The following is a 20,484-nucleotide window of genomic DNA, read 5'->3' on the forward strand; positions in this document are numbered from 1 at the left end:
GCACGATCGCCACAACGCGCGTGTATGCGTGCGATCGCATCCACTACACTAGGGCCCAGGAAAAAGCACCGTCTATTTTCTGCGTACGCACATAACCAGCTAGCCGGCGGGTTATGTACTACGATCGCACAAGGATACATAGCAAGCGCACGTGCGTGTGCGTGACAGCATGCGTGGAGCGAACCCCACACAGACGTAACCACAGCGCACACACTGACGTCGCACAGCGAGAGCAGGGGATCGGTGGCCACTGGCGTGGAGCTAGGTTGGGAGCAGCAAATCCCAGGCAGCCGGCCGTGCGATCAAAGCGCGACGTATAAAAAGCAAGTCCCCCCAATTTTTGGGTTAGAACGGCTTTCGAACGCGTAAGTGATCACATCCAAGACACACTACACAGAGCTTAGGGCGCTCGGATCAACCGATCGAGCGAGCACTGGGAGCGAGTGTGTGTGTGTGTGTGTGGTTAGGCGAGCGAATGAGATTGTGTGCATGCGTGCGTGTATGTGTGTGTGTGTATGTGTGTATGTGTACACATTTAGGCACCGTATCTTCGAAGGAGCAAAGGAGCAATCTTCTGTCGCAGGATCTATCGCAGGAAGCTTGCCTGAGCAGGCTGCAAACATTTGGGTCCTGCATCGTGTGCGTGTGCATTTTTAGTGTTTCATAAGCATCCTGGTAGCTTTCCGTCACAGCCGGTGGATTGTTGGTGGCATCTGCTGCCCGGGAATTCTAGCGTGTCTGATTACCAGGTCGCAAGCTAGTTGGGTGTGGAATAGGACAAGTGAAACCGAACAGTGGATCCGTGGTACCGTGGAAGGACATTGTTGATTGAATGTTGGCAATTACGCCACCATAAGACTGTGGTTGAAACCTGGAACATGTGTGTTGAGTAGCCGCCCGCAAGGATACAGTGATGGAGCGCACCGGCTCGGATGCAGTAGTAGTTGATTAGCAAGGATTACCCGGTTGCGTAATCGTCAGGCTCCCGAGTGATGGCCCCAGACATTGCTGTCGTTGGTGGCTCACAATCGCAGCAGGCGATTAAGTGTGCATACACGCTGCCAATTTGGATACACGCTCACGCATGCATGCTGGAAGAAGCTGCCAATCGGTGTCGATCACTGCGTATTGTAGCGAGATTTTTCGAGATCTGGTTGCGATCGGTTGGGGTGGTCGACGGACGCGTGCGGCCAGCGTTTGGAGCATATTACCTAAAATAGTAATCCGACGGGAGCATTCGCATATTTTGCGTTCGCACATGCGCTCTGGATCCGTTTGGTCGTTTCTACGCCTCCCACGTCCTTGGGATTCCCGGTGTCCCGGTTTCCCAGCTCACTGGGTACTCAATTCTGCTGCCGCGCAGGAGCCATTTTTTTTTTGCGCAGGACCGTAAGACTGCGGTTTGCCTGCCACCACCGCACCCATCTGGCCCCGCTTGCCGTTTCTTCGTCCATCATCACGTCCCTCTCGCGCTAGATTCCACCCCGTTTCGATGGTGAGCCGCTCGCTCGGTTACGTAAATAGAACACGCACAGGTCGCGCATACCTTTGCTCTTACCTAATCCTTGAGCACAGCCCAAGGAACACATACCTCCCACCACCCCCTGCCAACCCACCCAGAAGCACCCCCTTTTTCAGTACGCCCACCCGATCCCGATCGTAACCGGGGCCAACTGGGTGTGTGCGCGCGCGCGCGCACGTCTACGCCTTGTTCTACGTCTTGCTAACCCTTGTCGCCCCTTTTGGGGGACGGGTGTACATAGCTGACTCACTGGTCCCGACACACACACACACGCGCGCACACAGGCACCTGTGTCGACGTCGTGTCCTATGTACCCTGAGGTCCTATGTCGGGTGGTATATGCTTCGCTCCGCCCGGGGGTTTCATTCAACTGGTCCGGCAGATTGGTCGGCTCACTTAATTCGATCGTACTCCTCGACGGTGGTGGATCGTTCCCGAGTGAACAAGGTGTCTTCCTTCTGTGAGTGTTGCCTCGTTGGTCGCTCATCAGCAGTGAATGTTGGTCGTTGGTCAAGCCAAAGCTATAGTTTAACAGAGGTGAGCTGAGCTGATCCGGTTGCTGAAAACCGAAACGATAAGGCAGTGATCAAGCAGGCATCATACTAGCTAGGTGCACGCTTGCGTTGAAGGTGGTGATCATTTTGAGGAATCGAGACTGATCGAGCCCTAGTTGAGTTTTGATTTCGTGAAGCAGGTGTGTTAAAGTGTTTGATTGGTTCGATGGATCGACATAAAGCATTGGACGCGCAGGCTAGTGCGAACATTGCAGACAGGGAACATTGAAAGGCTATCCAGCTTTGCAATTGCAAGCTAGGCAAGCGATCAATAGCAAACCCGCCTTAGCGGTGGTGGTGGTTGATGGTGGCAAAGCCTAAAAATATCCCGGCCGACGAGCTAGCATGCTGATTTAGTTTCGCCATTCGATGAAATTCGATGGCAGGCCCTTTTGCCTGAACCCCTTTACCGAACGGTAGCCTGTTTTGTCAGTTGCGCGGTGGCGCATCAAACGAGCCAGGCGATCTTTAAAGCGATAAAAATATCATCACTTCGAGGTCTATCACGGCACGGTTACAAGTAGGATGAGTGAACAAGTAGGAAATGGATGCTAGGCTCATCCCTGCACACAGCTCGTGTTTTTCTCTCTTTTTTTTGCCTTCTAGTCTCGGTGTTTTTTTTTCTATTCGATTTCCTCCACTCAGTTGGCGAAACGGAAATCGGGGTGTGAAAAATATCGAACGAAACGGCTTTGCTGCATCTGGCCGTGCAAGTCTGAGCCAACGGGCAAGTTTGCGCCAAGGAAAAATGTCGGCTTGAAATATTTCACAAGCATTCGGCACCGATCGAGGTTTTTCCTCGCTGCTCGGTGTTGCTTGTGCAACCGCGTAAATGTCCCGAGGTGAAACCTCGCACGCGCGCATGCTATAAATATAGAACATTTGGGGCCGCCACACGCATCATCGTCCCCAGCGAGTCTTGCATAACACACGGAACCGAACACGGTACACGGTCCGTTGTTATTTTCATTTCGCTACGCTGTTGGGCCGTGTTCTTGCTGCGTGGGCAAGACTTGATGCCTGTGGTGTTGATGTTGCTCGGCTCACACCAACAGGTGGGAAGTTTGGCTTCAACACACATCAGCACAAAGGAATGTGATGAAGCGATCGATGCACTGACTGAGCGAACATGTCAGTGACTTATGACATCGGCAGTGGCCAGTGGTTTTCCTGGAGGTTCTCTTGCGGTTGGTACGGTTGCTCTTTCGTTTTGCGAGCTAACACTTGCATTACAAGGAGCAATCGGGCAATCAACCAATAGGACCCCAGGAGAACCACTGGTTTTGCGTTACGTTTGGCTAACCGATGCTTGTGTCCAAATTTAGCAATAGATCCTACGCGACGTGATTAGAAGATGCTCCAATACGGGAATTCGGGAAAACAGGGCTCGCAAGCAGATAATCAAATCGACAGCAATTAACGGTTCATTTTTTTCTCTATTCTACTCCCTCTCTTACACGCAGGACGACAAGCAAGGGCTGAACCAAAATTGTGCCAAAACCAAATTAACGTGTCTCTTTTAGCCCGCGTCTCATTTCGAAAAAACTAATCCAACATGCCGAAGCCACCAGTTCAGGTCGGAGATGATCCCGATCCGACCGAGTTCCTTTTCGTTTCGCTTGAGCAGAAGCGTATCGATCAGAGCAAGCCGTACGACTCCAAGAAGGCTTGCTGGGTTCCGGAAGAAAAGGAGGGCTATGTGCTCGGTGAAATCAAGGCCACCAAGGGTGAACTGGTCACCGTCGCTCTTCCGGGTGGTGAGGTAATACATTCGCGCCAACGCCGGAACCTGCAGTAGTAGTCATGCACCGACAAGATGCATCGACATGAATACAGACACCGCACACCTACGCAGTACTCAGCTTTTCACTTTCCATATTTGCTGGAATGTTTCCCATTTTTTGTTTTTTTTTTTTTGGTTCAAAGTTTATTCTCTCAAACCCCCTCACATGCCCACACACATTCTCACATTCCAGCTCGAGTGCGGCAACTATCCCATCGTGCGGTTACTGTGGTTCGATGTCGTGTTGTGTGTGTGCCTTGTGTGACAACTACAACTGCCCCAAGGCATACGTGTGATTCGATGCCACAGCAACCGCATCGGGATCGACCGTTCGAACATGCGAAACAAATGCTCATTTTCCATTTACAATTGACCATTTATTCATTTTCACATCCAACCCGATCCGCACGGATACAAACAAAAACAAACACGCCAAAAAACAAAATGAAACATCCCCGGAATTCACCACCACACAACACCCCCGCCAACATAAACATTAACGGAACAGGAGAAAAACTTCAAGAAGGAGCAACTTTCGCAAGTCAATCCTCCGAAGTTTGAAAAAGTCGAAGATATGGCCGATCTGACCTATCTCAATGAAGCTGCCGTGCTACACAATTTACGCCAACGATACTACTCCAGACTGATCTACGTAAGTGCACATGCGCAGGGAACTAATTACGGTGTCCGTTCGTTTCTTTTTTCGATTCCATTCGACTCGTCCGTTCGGGGTACGTCGATATTTACTCGATCCATGGGTCGTTTTGATCACCATGCGTCCGCCCACCGACACCATGCTTGGCTGGCGTCGGTTCCGGTATCGGTAACACACCGATCTGGTGCCCTTTTGTGGCTTGATGTTGTGCGTGCTAACGACACGACACATGAGTACAGACCAAGGACTTCAAGAAGGACTTGGTGTCCCAGGTCAACCCACCGAAATACGAGAAATGCGAGGATATGTCCAACTTGACATATCTTAACGATGCCTCTGTACTCCATAACTTGAGACAGAGATACTACGCTAAGCTTATCTACGTAAGTATTGCTACCGCATGGCTAAAGTGCCTAGCTATCGTTTGTTCTAACCCAGCCCTGTCTCCTCTCTCATCAGCACAAGAGAATATAGATTTGCTAACAACAATGAAAAACCCACTAGTTTTCTCTCATCTTCACCTCCCACGTGAAATGAATGCACTACAAAATGTTGAGACATCATACGTCATAAAATCATACATTAAATTTAACATTACATCTAAGCGTAGTTTGACCATCACTAAACGCACCATTTCTGTACATTATTCGTACCGTTCATCCCATTTTCCTGCTTCCAAAGTGTGCTTTGCGCGAATAAAAAAAAAACGTCCAAAATACGACAGCCGCAAAAGGCAGCGCATCAACTCTTTCTCGTCAGAATCGAGGCATGGAAGTTAATCCCGCTACTAGCAAACGGGACACGACCAAGCACCTTCACTCAGCGTTCCATTTGGATTCGATGGATCTTTCCAACAAGATCGACACCGTCGAGATCACACGTTACGGTTATCTATAGTAGAACAAGATCTACCCGAAACCGAGCGTACTTCCCGTAAATTTCGTATCATGTGTTTTCTTTCATTTTGTTCGCACGACTGCCCAAAACGTTGCGGTTCTAACGATGTACTCCGTTTTTCTCTCCAACACGCGACGATCGCCGCTCCCAACAGACCTACTCGGGCTTGTTCTGTGTTGTCATCAACCCGTACAAGCGTTACCCGCTGTATACCAACCGTTGCGCCAAGATGTACCGTGGCAAGCGCCGTAATGAAGTGCCGCCCCATCTGTTCGCCGTCTCTGACGGTGCCTACGTCAACATGTTGACGAACCACGAGAACCAGTCTATGTTGATTACCGGTGAATCTGGTGCCGGAAAGACTGAGAACACCAAGAAGGTCATTGCGTACTTCGCCACCATTGGTGCCTCGGGCAAGAAGGACGAAAACGCGGAGAAGAAGGGCTCCCTGGAAGATCAGGTCGTCCAGACTAACCCCGTACTTGAGGCCTTCGGTAACGCCAAGACCGTGCGTAACGATAACTCGTCTCGTTTCGTAAGTATCTCCTGCCGATTGCGCTGTGAAGTTCTCCTTGCTCAATCTGCTAACTCGCAACATCTTGCCCGTACCTACCATAGGGTAAGTTCATCCGTATCCACTTCACTGGAAGCGGTAAGCTGGCTGGTGCCGATATTGAGACCTACCTGCTGGAGAAGGCCCGTGTCATCTCGCAGCAGACTCTGGAGCGCTCGTACCACATCTTCTACCAGATCATGTCTGGATCCGTCAAGGGATTGAAAGGTAAATTTGCAATGGGTCCAAACCAATCCAACCAACTATGTGACAATTCAACAACCGACCGGACGTACGCATCCAGCGATGGAACCGATGAGTTCCATCCACCCTGACTGCTATACACACTTACATATGACAACCGTTGACTTCGACCATCGACCGTGATGGGAAAGCAATTTGGAAATTGTGTTTCTCTCATCGTCGGGCGCAACGTACCGAGCTATGTGTTATTCACCCGTCCGAATCATTCCGAAGGATCTGCAACGATTGTAGCCACGCATTAGCTGTTGATCTATCCAACGAAGTGGATTCAATCCATCACAGCTTGCAGCAACATACCGCCGGGACTTCTGCAAGCGTGTTGCACAATCTCCTCACCCGTATCTGACCACTTCGTTGACTGGTTTAGACACATCCTCTTTCGTGTAATTCCCCGTTTAGCCCACCATTATGACCAACAATAGCAACAGTTGATCAAGCACTGTGTCACTACTAACCGTTTTCCTTACCGTTCTCGTAACTCCTCAGAGAAGTGTTTCCTCAGTAACGACGTTTACGATTACATGATCATTGCGCAAGGCAAGACCACCATTCCAAATGTCGACGATGGAGAGGAAATGGGTCTGACCGATGTAAGATTTCGGTTTTGCGCGCCACTCCCGTTTGGTGTTATTCGGTTTTGTTTATTTGTTTTAAAATTTAGTTTTGTTTTTCTCATAAAACAATAGTAGTTGTAGTCGTAGTCATGATTGGCATCTAGCATTAGACAGTGTTGATCTCCGGCCCGTACCATTGACCCTCAATACGTTTGGTCAATCAGTTCGGTGCCTTTGAAATGACAGTCAAAGACCATCATCAACACTTGCTCAGATGGCATGCTGCTCGATCCAATGGAACCGACCCGAGCTCGAGTGTGCCTGATCCTCTAGTAACACCCCACCACGAGTACCCCAAACCATTGTCAGGAGCGCTTTCCAGTACAGGACTTCTCTCGGAAAGCCTCCGATCCTTCCATCCTTCCAACACATGCAAAACGCCCAATACACACCACGACTGTGCGAAGCGAATCGTCACACACCACCGAATGAACAACTATTCTACGAAGCGAATATGTTTTTACTCCTCCAAACACCAGTTTTCGATGCTAATCGTATCGTATCTATACTTCATATTCACTTCCATATCATATCGTCGTGCACAAAACTGCAACCCTAAAATCACATACACCACCACCAACAAACCAATTTCCCGCACAAAACCGTGATCATCACTACAACCACTACCATGCAACCACAGAAATCTGTTTGCTCTCCAACAACATCCATGACTACCATATCGTGGCCCAGGGCAAAACGACAATCCCGAGTGTAGACGATGGAGAAGAAATGCTGATCACCGATGTAAGAATCGGCCGATGGTGCTAACCTGCCTGTCTGAAAACAAACAACTTTCCCTGCCATGTTCCACACGATTTTGTCAATGTCGCTTTAACCGCTCCTTTTGCTTTTCCTCTCACTCCTGCCTCAATGCCTGATGATCAGGATGACTCGGGTGCTGTATGTGAATGAATTGTACCTTTTCCCTGCTGGGTGCGTTACCCATGGTCTGCGGACACCTGTGGTTGACCGTAGGCTAGCCGTATCGTTAGACCTTACCGTTCAGCATCTAGACAACGTTAAGCTAATGATTGTTTTCTCGTATTCAAAGAACTTACGTTACTAAGTTCCCGTATAAGTGATTATCCAACCATTACGCAAGGCAAGACACGCATCCCGGGCGTAAACGATGCGGAAGAATTCGAACAATTGGACGTAAGTTGGGCGGCCGCGTCATTCCTCAGCGATCCCATCTGAGGAGTTTGATCGATCGTTTGATTTTTTTTTATGCGATACCCGAGACTGTAGCACACGTTTCTTGTGGTTCCTTGTACAGTTCCACCGACGCGCCCAACGGTTGCTTCCCCAGTTTGGCCTTTCACATCCCGTGTAAGATAATGTCAAAGAACTCCAGTGCCCGTTACGTTCGTTTCGTTCCAATTTCGTGTGCGCTGGGAGCGTGTCTTCCGATTGGCTCCGTGTGTTTGATAACCGCTTTTCCGGCTGAGAATGAAATCAAGCGAAAAAGACGCTATTAGATCCCAGCCCATGGGCTTTCAAAATCCCGAGATCGCTCCCATGTCGCCCGCTTGACGTCGAATAATCAACCAAAAAAGAAATTTGCCCTGTACTCCTTTGTTTTGTTGTGTTTTTTTGTACACCTAATGAGTATGAGTATGTGTGTGTGTGTGTGTTTGTGTACGTGTGTATCTTCGTAAGCTAACGCAAATGCAGCACAACCAAAATTGTCGACGGTCGATCGAAATCATGGACACATTATGAAATCTGCATACTGGAGCACATTGATCGTGATCTCCATCACACCCGAAAACGTGAACACCCACTGGACGAGCTGCCAAGCAGAGATAATTGAACAAGCGCTTTAATGATGAACTTTTCCATACAGATATGTGCTTCTTGTCGAACGATATCTACGATTATAACAGCGTTTCCCAGGGTAAAATCACCATTCCCAACGTCGATGACGGTGAGGAATGTCTGTTGACCGATGTAAGTGCCAACTTCCCTAATGTGAAGATCTGCCGTGGGGCAGATCCGTATGCGTTTGTCTCTACTCTGTGTGTCCAAAACCATGTGTCGATCTGTTCACAACCGAATCATAATTGGACGATCGAATATCTCTGTTGGAAACAGAAGGAAATATCATCGTACCATGCAATTCCACCCTACGGTGCTCCGTGGAATGTCACCCGAACGAGCATATCACCGTTCTAGAGAAAAACTCCGTTCCGTTGTTCTCGCAGTAGCAAACCGCTGTGAAACGAGACAACGCGAAAAACTGTAAATTTGCTGTAAAAATCATTGCTACGCTCGGCACGGAATGAACTACTCCATTCCGTTCGAGTGGTAGGCTCGCCCTAACGCTTCAATGCCATACGTACTAAAACTAGCCTGTAAGAATCCCATTTGTGTATGTTTTCTACCCGTCCCGTTTGTTTGCGTTTGTGATGCTCAAGCTCAATCGAACAAGCTCTAATCGGTATTTTGTTTGTTTCGCCGTTTTGCAAACCTGGACACCGCCACTGGACACTACAGGAAGCCTTCAACGTTCTGGGTTTCACTCAGGAGGAGAAGGACAACATCTACCGCATCACGTCCGCTGTCATGCACATGGGTCGTATGCAGTTCAAGCAGAAGGGTCGCGAAGAACAGGCTGAGGCCGACGGTACCGAAGATGGTGACCGCGTTGCCAAGCTGCTCGGTGTCGCTACTGACGATCTGTACAAGAATCTGCTGAAGCCGCGTATTAAGGTCGGTAACGAGTTCGTCACCAAGGGTCAGAACAAGGACCAGGTCACCAACTCGGTCGGTGCCCTCTGCAAGGGTATCTTCGATCGTCTCTTCAAGTGGCTGGTCAAGAAGTGTAACGAGACTCTGGACACCAAGCAGAAGCGTGCCCAGTTCATTGGTGTGCTGGATATTGCAGGTTTCGAAATCTTCGACGTAAGTATTCGGCGGTCAGCAGGACAACATAGAAACACTATTTACCACCCATCTCATAGTCGTGAGACTCATCTACCAACGTGAGACGTTACGAATACTGCGGATACACTGTGCCGCACAGTCATGGATGACAATGGTCAACAACCAATTTTTGTTTTGTTTTTGCAACGGCAAACGGCACCTAGCGTGTCTTCGTGTCGAGAGATATGGAATGTAACGTTAACTTGTGAATCTTTTGACCTGAACCACTCCGTAGTTCAACGGTTTCGAGCAGCTGTGTATTAACTTCACCAATGAGAAGCTGCAGCAGTTCTTCAACCACCACATGTTCGTCCTGGAGCAGGAGGAATACAAGAAAGAGGGTATCAACTGGGCCTTCATCGATTTCGGCATGGACTTGCTGGCCTGTGTCGAGCTGATCGAAAAGGTGCCTACTGTGTGTTTGGGGTTCTTCGTGTGAACGATCGGTCTGCTTTGTGGGCCGCGATCGTTCACCCCCGTTGACAATGTTGAATGATGTTTGAGGGACATGGCATGGTTGAGCTTGGCCCCGACATTGACTAACTGAATGTTTATTTGGGAATGGTGCAAGCGGTTAAACTGTGCGCGATCTCCTGAATTGTTCCATGAATGACCCTGCATGGGAAAAGATTGTTTTCAGCCACAATGCTAAGGAAGGCCACGGAACAAGGCGAAACCATCGTAAGTCCATGGCATGGCAGCAAGGTAACTCGTTCCCGGTGGCATGATACCCATTCATGTACATGTTGACTGTCGACTAATTTGTTTCGTGTGAATATATCCCCGTACACGGTGTGTCCTTATTTACCGGACCATACATTGCCCAATCATGCGCAAGATGTTACATTCGGTGTTATCCGATACACGATATTGACCAATTTTATCGCGCCACAATGGTTTGCTCATTGTTCAGGAAAAGAACATGCAGCATGGGCTGCGTCGAGCCAAAATTAGTCCCAAGTAATTCTTAGGTCAATATCCTGTGCTCACTGGCATGACCACCTACACGTTCACGATCACCATTCTCATCTCCACTGAACTTTAACGGAGAAGCGTACATTTTGCGCGTACAAGAAACGATTTAATGTCGGTCATGCACGAATCCCACAAACTTCCCCCGTAGTTCAACGGTTTCGAGCAGCTGTGTATTAACTTCACCAATGAGAAGCTGCAGCAGTTCTTCAACCACCACATGTTCGTCCTGGAGCAGGAGGAATACAAGAAGGAAGGCATTGTCTGGGCCTTCATCGATTTCGGTATGGACTTGCTGGCCTGTATCGATCTGATTGAAAAGGTACAACGGCGAAGGGGATGCCTTCTTCTGTTTCTCTACCGACTGCTTCAGTGCTGTTTCCACCGAATGTTTCCGACTAGTTTTATTCAAGGTTGCAGCTTAGACTACTACCTAAGAGGCCAACGCAAGGACCTCCGCCGTTGTTAACTATCGTCCCGCGTAGATAGCGAATCAGGACGAATTCCTGTTTGACAAACAGGCCCCCTGATATACCCTACGTGCAGTGAAAAGTCCATCAGAACAAAGGCTTTTCCGTTCTAGCAGTAAGCAAACCTTGCGCTCTGGTGCACGAAAATATGAAATTTTCTCACCTGTTGCGTACACATCATCCCATAATCCATTCGTATCGAAATCTTCCACGTATCGAAACGATTTCGAACCGTCACTAACGTTCCTCTACCCGTATTCGTACGTATTTCTTTATCCATTCCATAACGTTTGTCATACATACGTGTTGCTACTTTGTGGTTCGATCGGTTGTACTCGCGCCTTATGTGACAATGCGCAGTTTAACGGTTTCGAGCAGCTGTGTATTAACTTCACCAATGAGAAGCTGCAGCAGTTCTTCAACCACCACATGTTCGTCCTGGAGCAGGAGGAGTACCAGCGCGAAGGCATCGAATGGACGTTCATCGATTTCGGCATGGATTTGCAGCAGTGTATTGAACTGATCGAGAAGGTAGAGCTAACTCGGGACTGAACTCTGCCGTGCTGCCACCGCGCGCTATGCTCGATGCTGCTCGATCCAGCGCCGTCGCCGTTTTGGGTGTTGTGTTTTGTAGCTTTCTCATTGTCACCTTCTTCCTGGGATCGGGAAAACGAAGCTCGAACCTTCGATCACGATCACCTCACTGATTTAAAACCTCTTTCCCTTTCTTTTCTCTATTCTCTTCTCTTCTCGTACGTACCGTAACATATACCGCATTGTTCTCCACCATTAACCCGATCTGCCCATTTGTATTCGAACGCGTTCACGCGCTGTTTGCGTGACGTGTGATTCCCGACATCTTCGTCCAATGAATCGCTGCTCTTCTCGCGTGCGAAAATGGCACAGTGCAACGGTTTCAATCAGCTCTGTATCAATTTCACCAACGAACGGCTACAGCAATTTTTCAATCACTACATGTTCATCCTCGAGCAAGAAGAGTACGAACGCGAAGGCATACAATGGACGTTTATCGATTTCGGGCTCGATCTGCAGCCCACGATCGATTTGATCGAGAAGGTAGTACCGAAGGGGTAATTCATCTAACCGCCTTCAGTCCGGGGGCACAACCAGGCGAATGGTGCCATCCTGAGGCTGCCATAGTATAAATCTTTTGCTTAGACCAACTCGATGAGACTCGATAATTTTGATTTTGAAAGTAGTGTAGCGTGCTCCACGCTGCGTCCATTGCGTGTGGCTTAATGGAAGCTCTAGTAACAATCACGGAAACAGGGTTTCGTTTTATTTGTTTTCCCCTTGTGAAATGATCGCAGCGGGTAGACCAGAGAGCAGCAACAGATGTTTTCCTTTTTCTCCCTCATTTTTAGAGGGTTGTTTTTCACGGCGTCCTGTTGCACAATTGTTTTGTGTTTTTTTTTCTCTCTCTTTTCTGGGCCTCATTTTCGCATTCATTTTGAGCTTCATTAGTGCCTCCCATTTTGTCCGCATAACCGTAATTTTTAGTAGAGATAGTTGCAAATAACCCAACAAAAATGCTTTGGTGCTGATTTTGTTTAAAAAATTAGCAAATGGTAAGTTTTGCATGCGCGTGCAATAAGAGAAAAAAGCGCTAACCGACGCAACTAGTTTAGAGAAGTTTTATTTTATTTACTTTTTTTCATTTACGTAGATTTGAAATACAAAACTAGTGTGCATACCCACGGAAACGGTGCTAATTGCAAGAAATGCTTCGCATGCCAACCACACGAAAACCACCGCCTGTAACGAGATATCTAATTCCACTGTTTTCTTCATTTCACGCCCGTGCGAACCTCGACATCACAACAAACAGCCCATGGGTATCCTGTCCATTCTTGAGGAAGAGTCTATGTTCCCGAAGGCCACCGATCAGACCTTTGCTGAGAAGCTGATGACCAACCATCTCGGCAAGTCGGCTCCGTTCATGAAGCCGCGCCCACCGAAGCCCGGCATCCCGGCCGGTCACTTTGCCATCGGTCACTACGCCGGTGTTGTCTCGTACAACATCACCGGATGGCTTGAGAAGAACAAGGATCCCCTGAACGACACTGTCGTCGATCAGTTCAAGAAGGGTAGCAACGCCCTGATGGTGGAGATCTTCGCTGATCACCCAGGCCAGTCGGCCGATCCGGCTGCCGCCAAGGGAGGTCGTGGCAAGAAGGGTGCTGGTTTCGCCACTGTCTCGTCCTCGTACAAGGAACAGCTGAACAACCTGATGACCACGCTGAAGTCTACTCAGCCTCACTTCGTCCGTTGTATCATTCCCAACGAAATGAAGACGGCCGGTGTCGTTGATGCTCACTTGGTCATGCACCAGCTGACTTGTAACGGTGTACTTGAAGGTATCCGTATTTGCCGTAAGGGCTTCCCCAACCGCATGATGTACCCTGACTTCAAGCTGCGGTAAGTATCACATTACCAGCCATTGGTAATTGAAGCGTCTTATAGCGCGCCCATATAGGAAACATATGGGAACATGGGTTCTTTCCACAAGATGCCGAACTGCCATCATGTTGCTAATTCGGAAGCAACTCGAACGTCCCAAGGATCGCCCAATTGCTGATCTCTTCGTCTCTTTTTTCTCTCTCTCTCTCTCTCTCTCTGTCTATCTTTGCCTCTGAAACTCGATGTTCGATTCGCTTGGAATCGAACGGGTTGCCCTTTCGACATGACGATGTGCTCTGAACAGTTACTTGATCTTGGCCCCAGCTGCCATGCAGGCTGAGACTGAGGGCAAGAAGGCGGCCGAAAAGTGTTTCGAAGCCATTGGTCTGGACCCTGACTCCTTCCGTATTGGTCACACCAAGGCAGGCATCTTTTTTTCTTTCTATTACCTTTGTCATGAAATCCCCCGTCAATCGCCCTCTATCCGCCATTTGTCTCGTCCGTGTTGGTTTTGATTATGTGTTTTAGCCATCATAACGAGAAATGATCGGCCCCATCGTACCCCAGCCCTGTCATATTCGTACGTGTCCGTTTTTGAATCGTCTTGGTTTTGCCATTCACCGATCAAACCAGTCCGATCCTCTGTTGTCCTCATGTGTACCGTTGCGTCCTACATGTACTTAGAAACCCACTCCAGCTGAACCATCTTGACACTTGGACGCCGCACTCCAAGCCTATTGACAGCGTTCTCCTAGCAGGAGCATCAGGACCTCAGTCTGTCGATCGTTCATATGTGCTGTTTTCAACCATGTACTCATGTTGTTTTTGTCCATTTCTTTTTTTCCCGTTCAACCAAATACGTGTTTCCATCGTCACCTGCACGCACTCGATCCAAATACAAAACCCAAAAACTTCCGCCGAACCTTCACCAATGTTACCAAACGAACAGATACATGATCCTTAACCCGAAAGGCGTCGAGGCCGAGAAAGACTTGAAGAAGTGTGCCCAAGTCATCATGGATGCGGCCGGTCTCGACAGTGAACTGTATCGTCTCGGAAACACCAAGGCATGACCCCAAGTTACTCTATATACTGTACCCATACTACCACTATTGCACTATGCCACCTTTTTTTTATTTTATTTCGTGTTACGCTGTTGTTTTTCAAGCCTGAACCAGAGATCTGATCGACCGATCAGGGTTTTGCTTCCTTCTCACTACACACCCTGTCCCCTGTAAGCCCATTCCATGGGTTGTCTGCACGTTCCGGAACCGGCAATGAGCGATCTTGGTTCCGGCGTTCGAACGAACGTCTTATTTTTTTACTGCCCCTAGGCAACATCAATCCCCCTACAGATCACGAGGGATTTTTCAGTCGCTTTATGTAGAATCTGCCATAACCAGTGATGTGTCCACTCTTGTTGCAGATGATCACCTACCCATGCCACCACACCACTTTCATTCTGTGTTTTGCCTCCCTCTCTCTCTCCCTCTCTCTCACACACACACACACCTCTACCGGATCGTCTAAATGATTTGCTAATAATGTCCAATCCACAGTAACCACGAACGATCGAAATTATCTAATCACAGCCAAACGAATTGGTGTCTGTTCTCTTCTCTTCTTTATATTTCTGTCCTCTGCCAAATGAAACCATGTCGAATTGCTTTCAACAAAATGACCAACAATTCGGCGACACACCACTCACGCAACTAAACCTTCCATCAATAGCTACAAAATCCTGAATCCCAAAGCCGTTCTGGGTTTGGACGTTGAAACGGAGGGTCGCAAAATTGCTCAATTGATCATCGATGCCGTTGGGCTCAATCCGGATCAGTACCGTTTGGGAGTGACGAAGGCATGAAAATTCAATTCAGTTACCGTGTTAAACTTTGGTGAACAGTAGAGTAATTGGCAGATTGGTAGATTGGCCTGTGAATAGTATCATGCTAGTCAGTCCAGCTCGTAGCAATTGGTAGTAGCGTTCGATTGGTAGTTTCTCGAGAATCACCAGTTGGGATTCTGATTGTACATAGTAGCTATCGTTGGCCGGCGAAGGTCGCACGAACAAGACCGTGGACCTTCGCACCCGGGACGGAACTATCGACATCTCGGCTCGGAACCGTCACGCACTGTACATCCAAGCAAGCAGGACCGTCGGAACACGGCGGTGCGATCGACGGTGTCCGGGCCGAAACCTCCAAACTGACCACCAGAATCTCGATACGTTCCGAATCGTTGTGCCAGATGTACCATATGTTACACCATTTCATACACCTTCCAGCTATCAATCATTTTGTTTTTATTACTGCACGTTGTATTTTCTATCTCTCCACACCACCAACAACACCACCACCAACACACGATCCCGTTGAAACGCAGATACAAAATTCTGTGCCCACAACTCATCAAAGAGCCATGCTCACCAGAAAAAGTGACTCAGATCGTACTCACCCACATACAACTGCCGGAAGAACAGTTCCGCATGGGCAAGACCAAGGTATAACTGGCTGGTCTTTCATACGCGCCATATTCCTCGATCGTGTGCTATATTTGTCAACTTTGCTTGCAGCACGCCCCACTTTGGCGTGTTGATCACTGCTCTTGCCTCACTACGGCTTTAGTGAAATGCCACTTAACTTTTCGTGTGTTCACCCTTTTTCCTCGCACACACCTCCACGGAGAAAAAAAAGCAAAAAACAAAAAAAAAACAACAAACTACCACACTATCAACGAGCGCATTTGCGTGCGATCGTTTAAAAATACCCACCAAATACGCTGCTGCAAATATACCTCTGACTCACATACCAGCGCCGGGCCGAAAGGCTGGCTGCAATAAATTTCGTCCTTCCGGCCCCTGGTGACTAAAAAAACCGCCATCACATTCCGCTTTTCTACATGTTTATTAATCATCGCCTCCCTAACGCCCGCTTCGTGTTTTCGTGCCGTGTAGTCTGCCCGCTCACATCCTTCCGTGTGCCATCTGTGTGTCGTGTCCTTCATGCTCACCCGTTCGCCGGAACATCACCGGTTCCATCACTGCACCCGAACCACGAACGAACGATGGCCCGTCTTCTAACCGGTTGCATCTCTATTTCCACCGTGCCTCGGATCTTAACGCCTTTGCGGCCACAAAACAGGTCTTCTTCCGTGCCGGTGTCCTGGGTCAGATGGAGGAGTTCCGTGATGAGCGTCTCAGCAAGATCATGTCCTGGATGCAGGCCTGGTGCCGTGGTTACCTGTCCCGTAAGGAGTTCAAGAAGATGCAGGAGCAGCGCGTCTCTCTGGAGATCGTGCAGCGCAATCTGCGCAAGTACCTGAAGCTGCGTACCTGGGCCTGGTGGAAGCTGTGGCAGAAGGTCAAGCCTCTGCTTAACGTTTCCCGCGTTGAGGACCAGATTGCTGTGAGTATTTTTAGGACTTTAGGTGCAGGTCGACCGGTCGCGTCTGCACTAGCTGATGGGCTACTTGCGTCACCAGCGCCAACCATCGGCAGCAGGATCGTACGGGATCGTTGTGAGTTGAGTTGAGTTGAGTTGAGTTGATTGACGGTAGTCGGCACCTGTCGCTGGAAAATATTACGCCACCGCCTGTGATGTTCGGTGACCTGTGCACCTATTGCCCAACCGCCTGTTTTCACCTGGCGCTTCGTGAGTGACTCACGGCTGGCTTGCCTTTGGATCTAATTTTAAGAATCCGATGTTTCGCAACACGGATCACCACGTTTGGTTCCAAACACGCTTGGTTCCAAAAATATATATGCTGGCTGGATGAGTGCTGGCTGGCTGGTGTGGCAGGAAGTAATGTGTTTCGCGCATTCTTTCCACCGTCAACCCCATACCACGTAACGCCCACTACGCATGCACTAGCCGGGCGTATAATTTGAGTGCTAATGATGGAAAACAAGGCCGTCCGCATCGTTGAGGTAGCTCGACGTTAAGTCTGCTTCTTGGTCATCTAAAGCGTTTCCGCCACCTTCGGATGGAGGAACCATGCCAAAGGTGTCCGAAGATTATTTATTCAATCGCACGTTTTGAAGTGGATCCGACATCCCGCAACGGGCTATTTTCGTTCCTTCGCCGGAATGCCATAAAATTGGCTGTTTTACTACGCGCATTAGGTCGTACGCGTGTGTGGGCGATGCGAATGGTTGCTGGAAAATTCAAAAAATTATTACTCAACCATGTGGGAAAATGGAGTGCAGATTGGCTGCCCGCGCATGCACGCGAGAGTGTGAATTGGCGAATGTCATATGCGTGTCAATCGGAATGCGCATGTGTGGTGCCTGGGATGTTGGACAAAGTTGGGAGGTGGCACGATCTGGCGCTGATGATGATGATCGTCTACCACACCTAGCAGTTAGGGGCTGGAGCTGGCTGGTCATTTTCACTCCGGCTCCAGTCGACTTTAGGACAGCGCGCGGACCTCTACCTGAGCTTTAGAACGGTCCACCGAAGGAAGGGCGATTTTTCGCGATCCAGACTCCTTCTGGCATTTGGCTTTGCGGTGGTCAGCTAGTACCTGTAGTGGCGCTTGCGATAGAATAGTGCCGTGGCATCGAGTACTATCCAGTATTGAGTGGTGGCCTCATTCGGTAGTGCATTTCGGGAGTGCCTGGTGATCTTGTATTAGTTTGCATTTATCTTAATTGGCCGACGCTGTGCAATACGTGTACGACACCTGGCCGAGGTGAAAGCGCATTTTGGAACCAATTTGCATTAGCCCGTGTGACCGATAAGGACGGGGCATTTGAAAACGAAACCGAACGCATCCAGAGCGAGTACAAAAGCATGGAGCAACCGATCGAAGCCGATGTAGAAGTTACTTTTACGATGCCTAGGTTTAATATTGCCGCCAATCCGGCATCCGAACCGGAGGCAAAACCGGTGCAACCAACAACGGTCGCTACGAACGCAACAACTGCAACGATCCCGCCGATAGTGGCCGATGGTGAAAGTGCAACGATCGCGATACCAGCCACACCCAAGCGAAGAGGCAGCGCAGTGAAAGAGCACACATCCGATTCCAAATTACAGAAACTAGAAGAGAAGGCCCAGAAGGCACAGGAGGCCTATGAGAAGGAAGAGAAGATGCGCAAGGAGCTGGAGGCCCTCAACAGCAAGCTGCTGGCTGAGAAGACCGCCCTCTTGGACTCGCTGTCCGGTGAGAAGGGTGCCCTCCAGGAATACCAGGAGAAGGCCGCCAAGCTGACCGCCCAGAAGAACGACCTGGAGAACCAGCTGCGTGTAAGTATCGTCCTTCGACCGGAGCTCGTTGAAGGAGTCTTTGGCTCACCCGATCGATTCCCATCGATTCACAGGACACTCAGGAACGCCTGGCCCAGGAGGAGGATGCCCGCAACCAGCTCTTCCAGACCAAGAAGAAGTTGGAGCAGGAAATCGGCAGCCAGAAGAAGGACGCCGAGGATCTGGAGCTGCAGATCCAGAAGATCGAGCAGGACAAGGCCTCGAAGGATCACCAGATCCGCAACTTGAACGACGAGATCGCCCACCAGGATGAGCTGATCAACAAGTTGAACAAGGAAAAGAAGATGCAGGGTGAGGTCAACCAGAAGACCGCCGAGGAGCTGCAGGCCGCCGAAGACAAGGTGAACCACCTGAACAAGGTGAAGGCCAAGCTGGAGCAGACTCTGGATGAGCTGGAGGACTCGCTCGAGCGCGAGAAGAAGCTGCGCGGTGACGTTGAGAAGGCCAAGCGCAAGGTTGAGGGCGACCTCAAGCTGACCCAGGAGGCCGTTGCCGATCTGGAGCGCAACAAGAAGGAGCTGGAGCAGACCGTCCTGCGCAAGGACAAGGAAATCTCCGCCCTGTCCGCCAAGCTGGAGGACGAGCAGTCGCTGGTTGGCAAGCTGCAGAAGCAGATCAAGGAACTGCAGGCCCGCATCGAGGAGCTCGAGGAAGAAGTCGAGGCTGAGCGTCAGGCCCGCGCCAAGGCTGAGAAGCAGCGTGCTGATCTGGCTCGCGAACTCGAGGAACTGGGCGAGCGTCTGGAAGAGGCTGGCGGTGCCACCTCGGCCCAGATTGAGCTGAACAAGAAGCGTGAGGCTGAGCTGGCTAAGCTGCGCCGCGATCTGGAGGAAGCCAACATCCAGCATGAGGGCACTCTGGCTAACCTGCGCAAGAAGCACAACGATGCCGTCGCTGAGATGGCCGAACAGGTCGATCAGCTGAACAAACTGAAGACCAAGTAAGTGTTGCGTATGACGCTTTTGTTGCGCCCTTTAATTCTCTTCCACAGGTGCTCGAGATAGGACCTCCCTTACGCCATGGGTTGACGATTGGGTGGAACGAGAATGATTGATCTAAACTGCGTATTCTCTCTCTCTCTCTTTCTTTCTCTGCCAACTTCTATTTGCTCTACCTTCAATGAACCATTGCTTCTCGTTCGCTATGGGGAACTAAATTTTTGGGGACAAACTATGAAACTTGAATTGTGTATATCAATATGCGATACTAACCAGGGCTGAGCACGACCGCGCTAACATGTACAATGAGCTGAACAACACTCGTACCGCCTGCGACCAGCTGTCCCGCGAAAAGGTAACGTATCGGTCATCCAGCACCAGGGAAGCATCTGCGCTTCCACTCTACAGATGACCGCGTGTTCATGGTTCAAAGCAACACGAAACAATTCGCAACATCAACAAAAAAACACACACACACTCAAAATCCATATCCTTCGCTGCGATAGAGCCGAAGGAATCGGCTTGCTTACCCTTGCACTCCATGCTGCACATCCAACGAAAAGAAAAAGAAAACATTCCACCCAACCGAAACAACCAACCAACCCCCTACGATCCAGATTTGATCATCGGCGTGTCCAAAGCAAAGCAA

At 49.5% G+C, this 20,484-nt stretch overlaps 1 protein-coding gene across 4 annotated transcripts in view; it reads left to right on the plus strand.

The window, feature by feature from the left end:
- Positions 1–1,934: 1,934 nt before the first annotated feature.
- The window catches only part of LOC128727651 (myosin heavy chain, muscle), a 25,676-nt gene continuing 7,126 nt past the window's right edge, over positions 1,935–20,484 (plus strand). For 2 of the 4 annotated variants that reach the window (XR_008410847.1, XM_053821581.1), the window contains exons 1-14: positions 1,935–2,059; positions 3,540–3,838; positions 4,754–4,897; positions 5,566–5,946; positions 6,030–6,192; positions 8,689–8,792; positions 9,339–9,746; positions 10,003–10,173; positions 13,059–13,648; positions 13,935–14,052; positions 16,771–17,034; positions 18,667–18,876; positions 18,951–19,837; positions 20,112–20,190. Coding sequence is in view for 3 of the 4 variants with exons in the window: in XM_053821581.1 (XP_053677556.1) it covers positions 3,632–3,838; positions 4,754–4,897; positions 5,566–5,946; positions 6,030–6,192; positions 8,689–8,792; positions 9,339–9,746; positions 10,003–10,173; positions 13,059–13,648; positions 13,935–14,052; positions 16,771–17,034; positions 18,667–18,876; positions 18,951–19,837; positions 20,112–20,190 (3,726 nt within the window). In the remaining variant the exon portion in view is untranslated. Of the gene's footprint in view, positions 2,060–3,539; positions 3,839–4,753; positions 4,898–5,565; positions 5,947–6,029; positions 6,193–8,688; positions 8,793–9,338; positions 9,747–10,002; positions 10,174–13,058; positions 13,649–13,934; positions 14,053–14,579; positions 14,698–16,770; positions 17,035–18,666; positions 18,877–18,950; positions 19,838–20,111; positions 20,191–20,484 lie in introns of all 4 variants that reach the window. The other 2 variants (XM_053821583.1, XM_053821582.1) reach the window with 2 other exon arrangements.

Source organism: Anopheles nili, chromosome 3 (assembly GCF_943737925.1).
Source record: "Anopheles nili chromosome 3, idAnoNiliSN_F5_01, whole genome shotgun sequence".
NCBI lineage: Eukaryota > Metazoa > Arthropoda > Insecta > Diptera > Culicidae > Anopheles > Anopheles nili.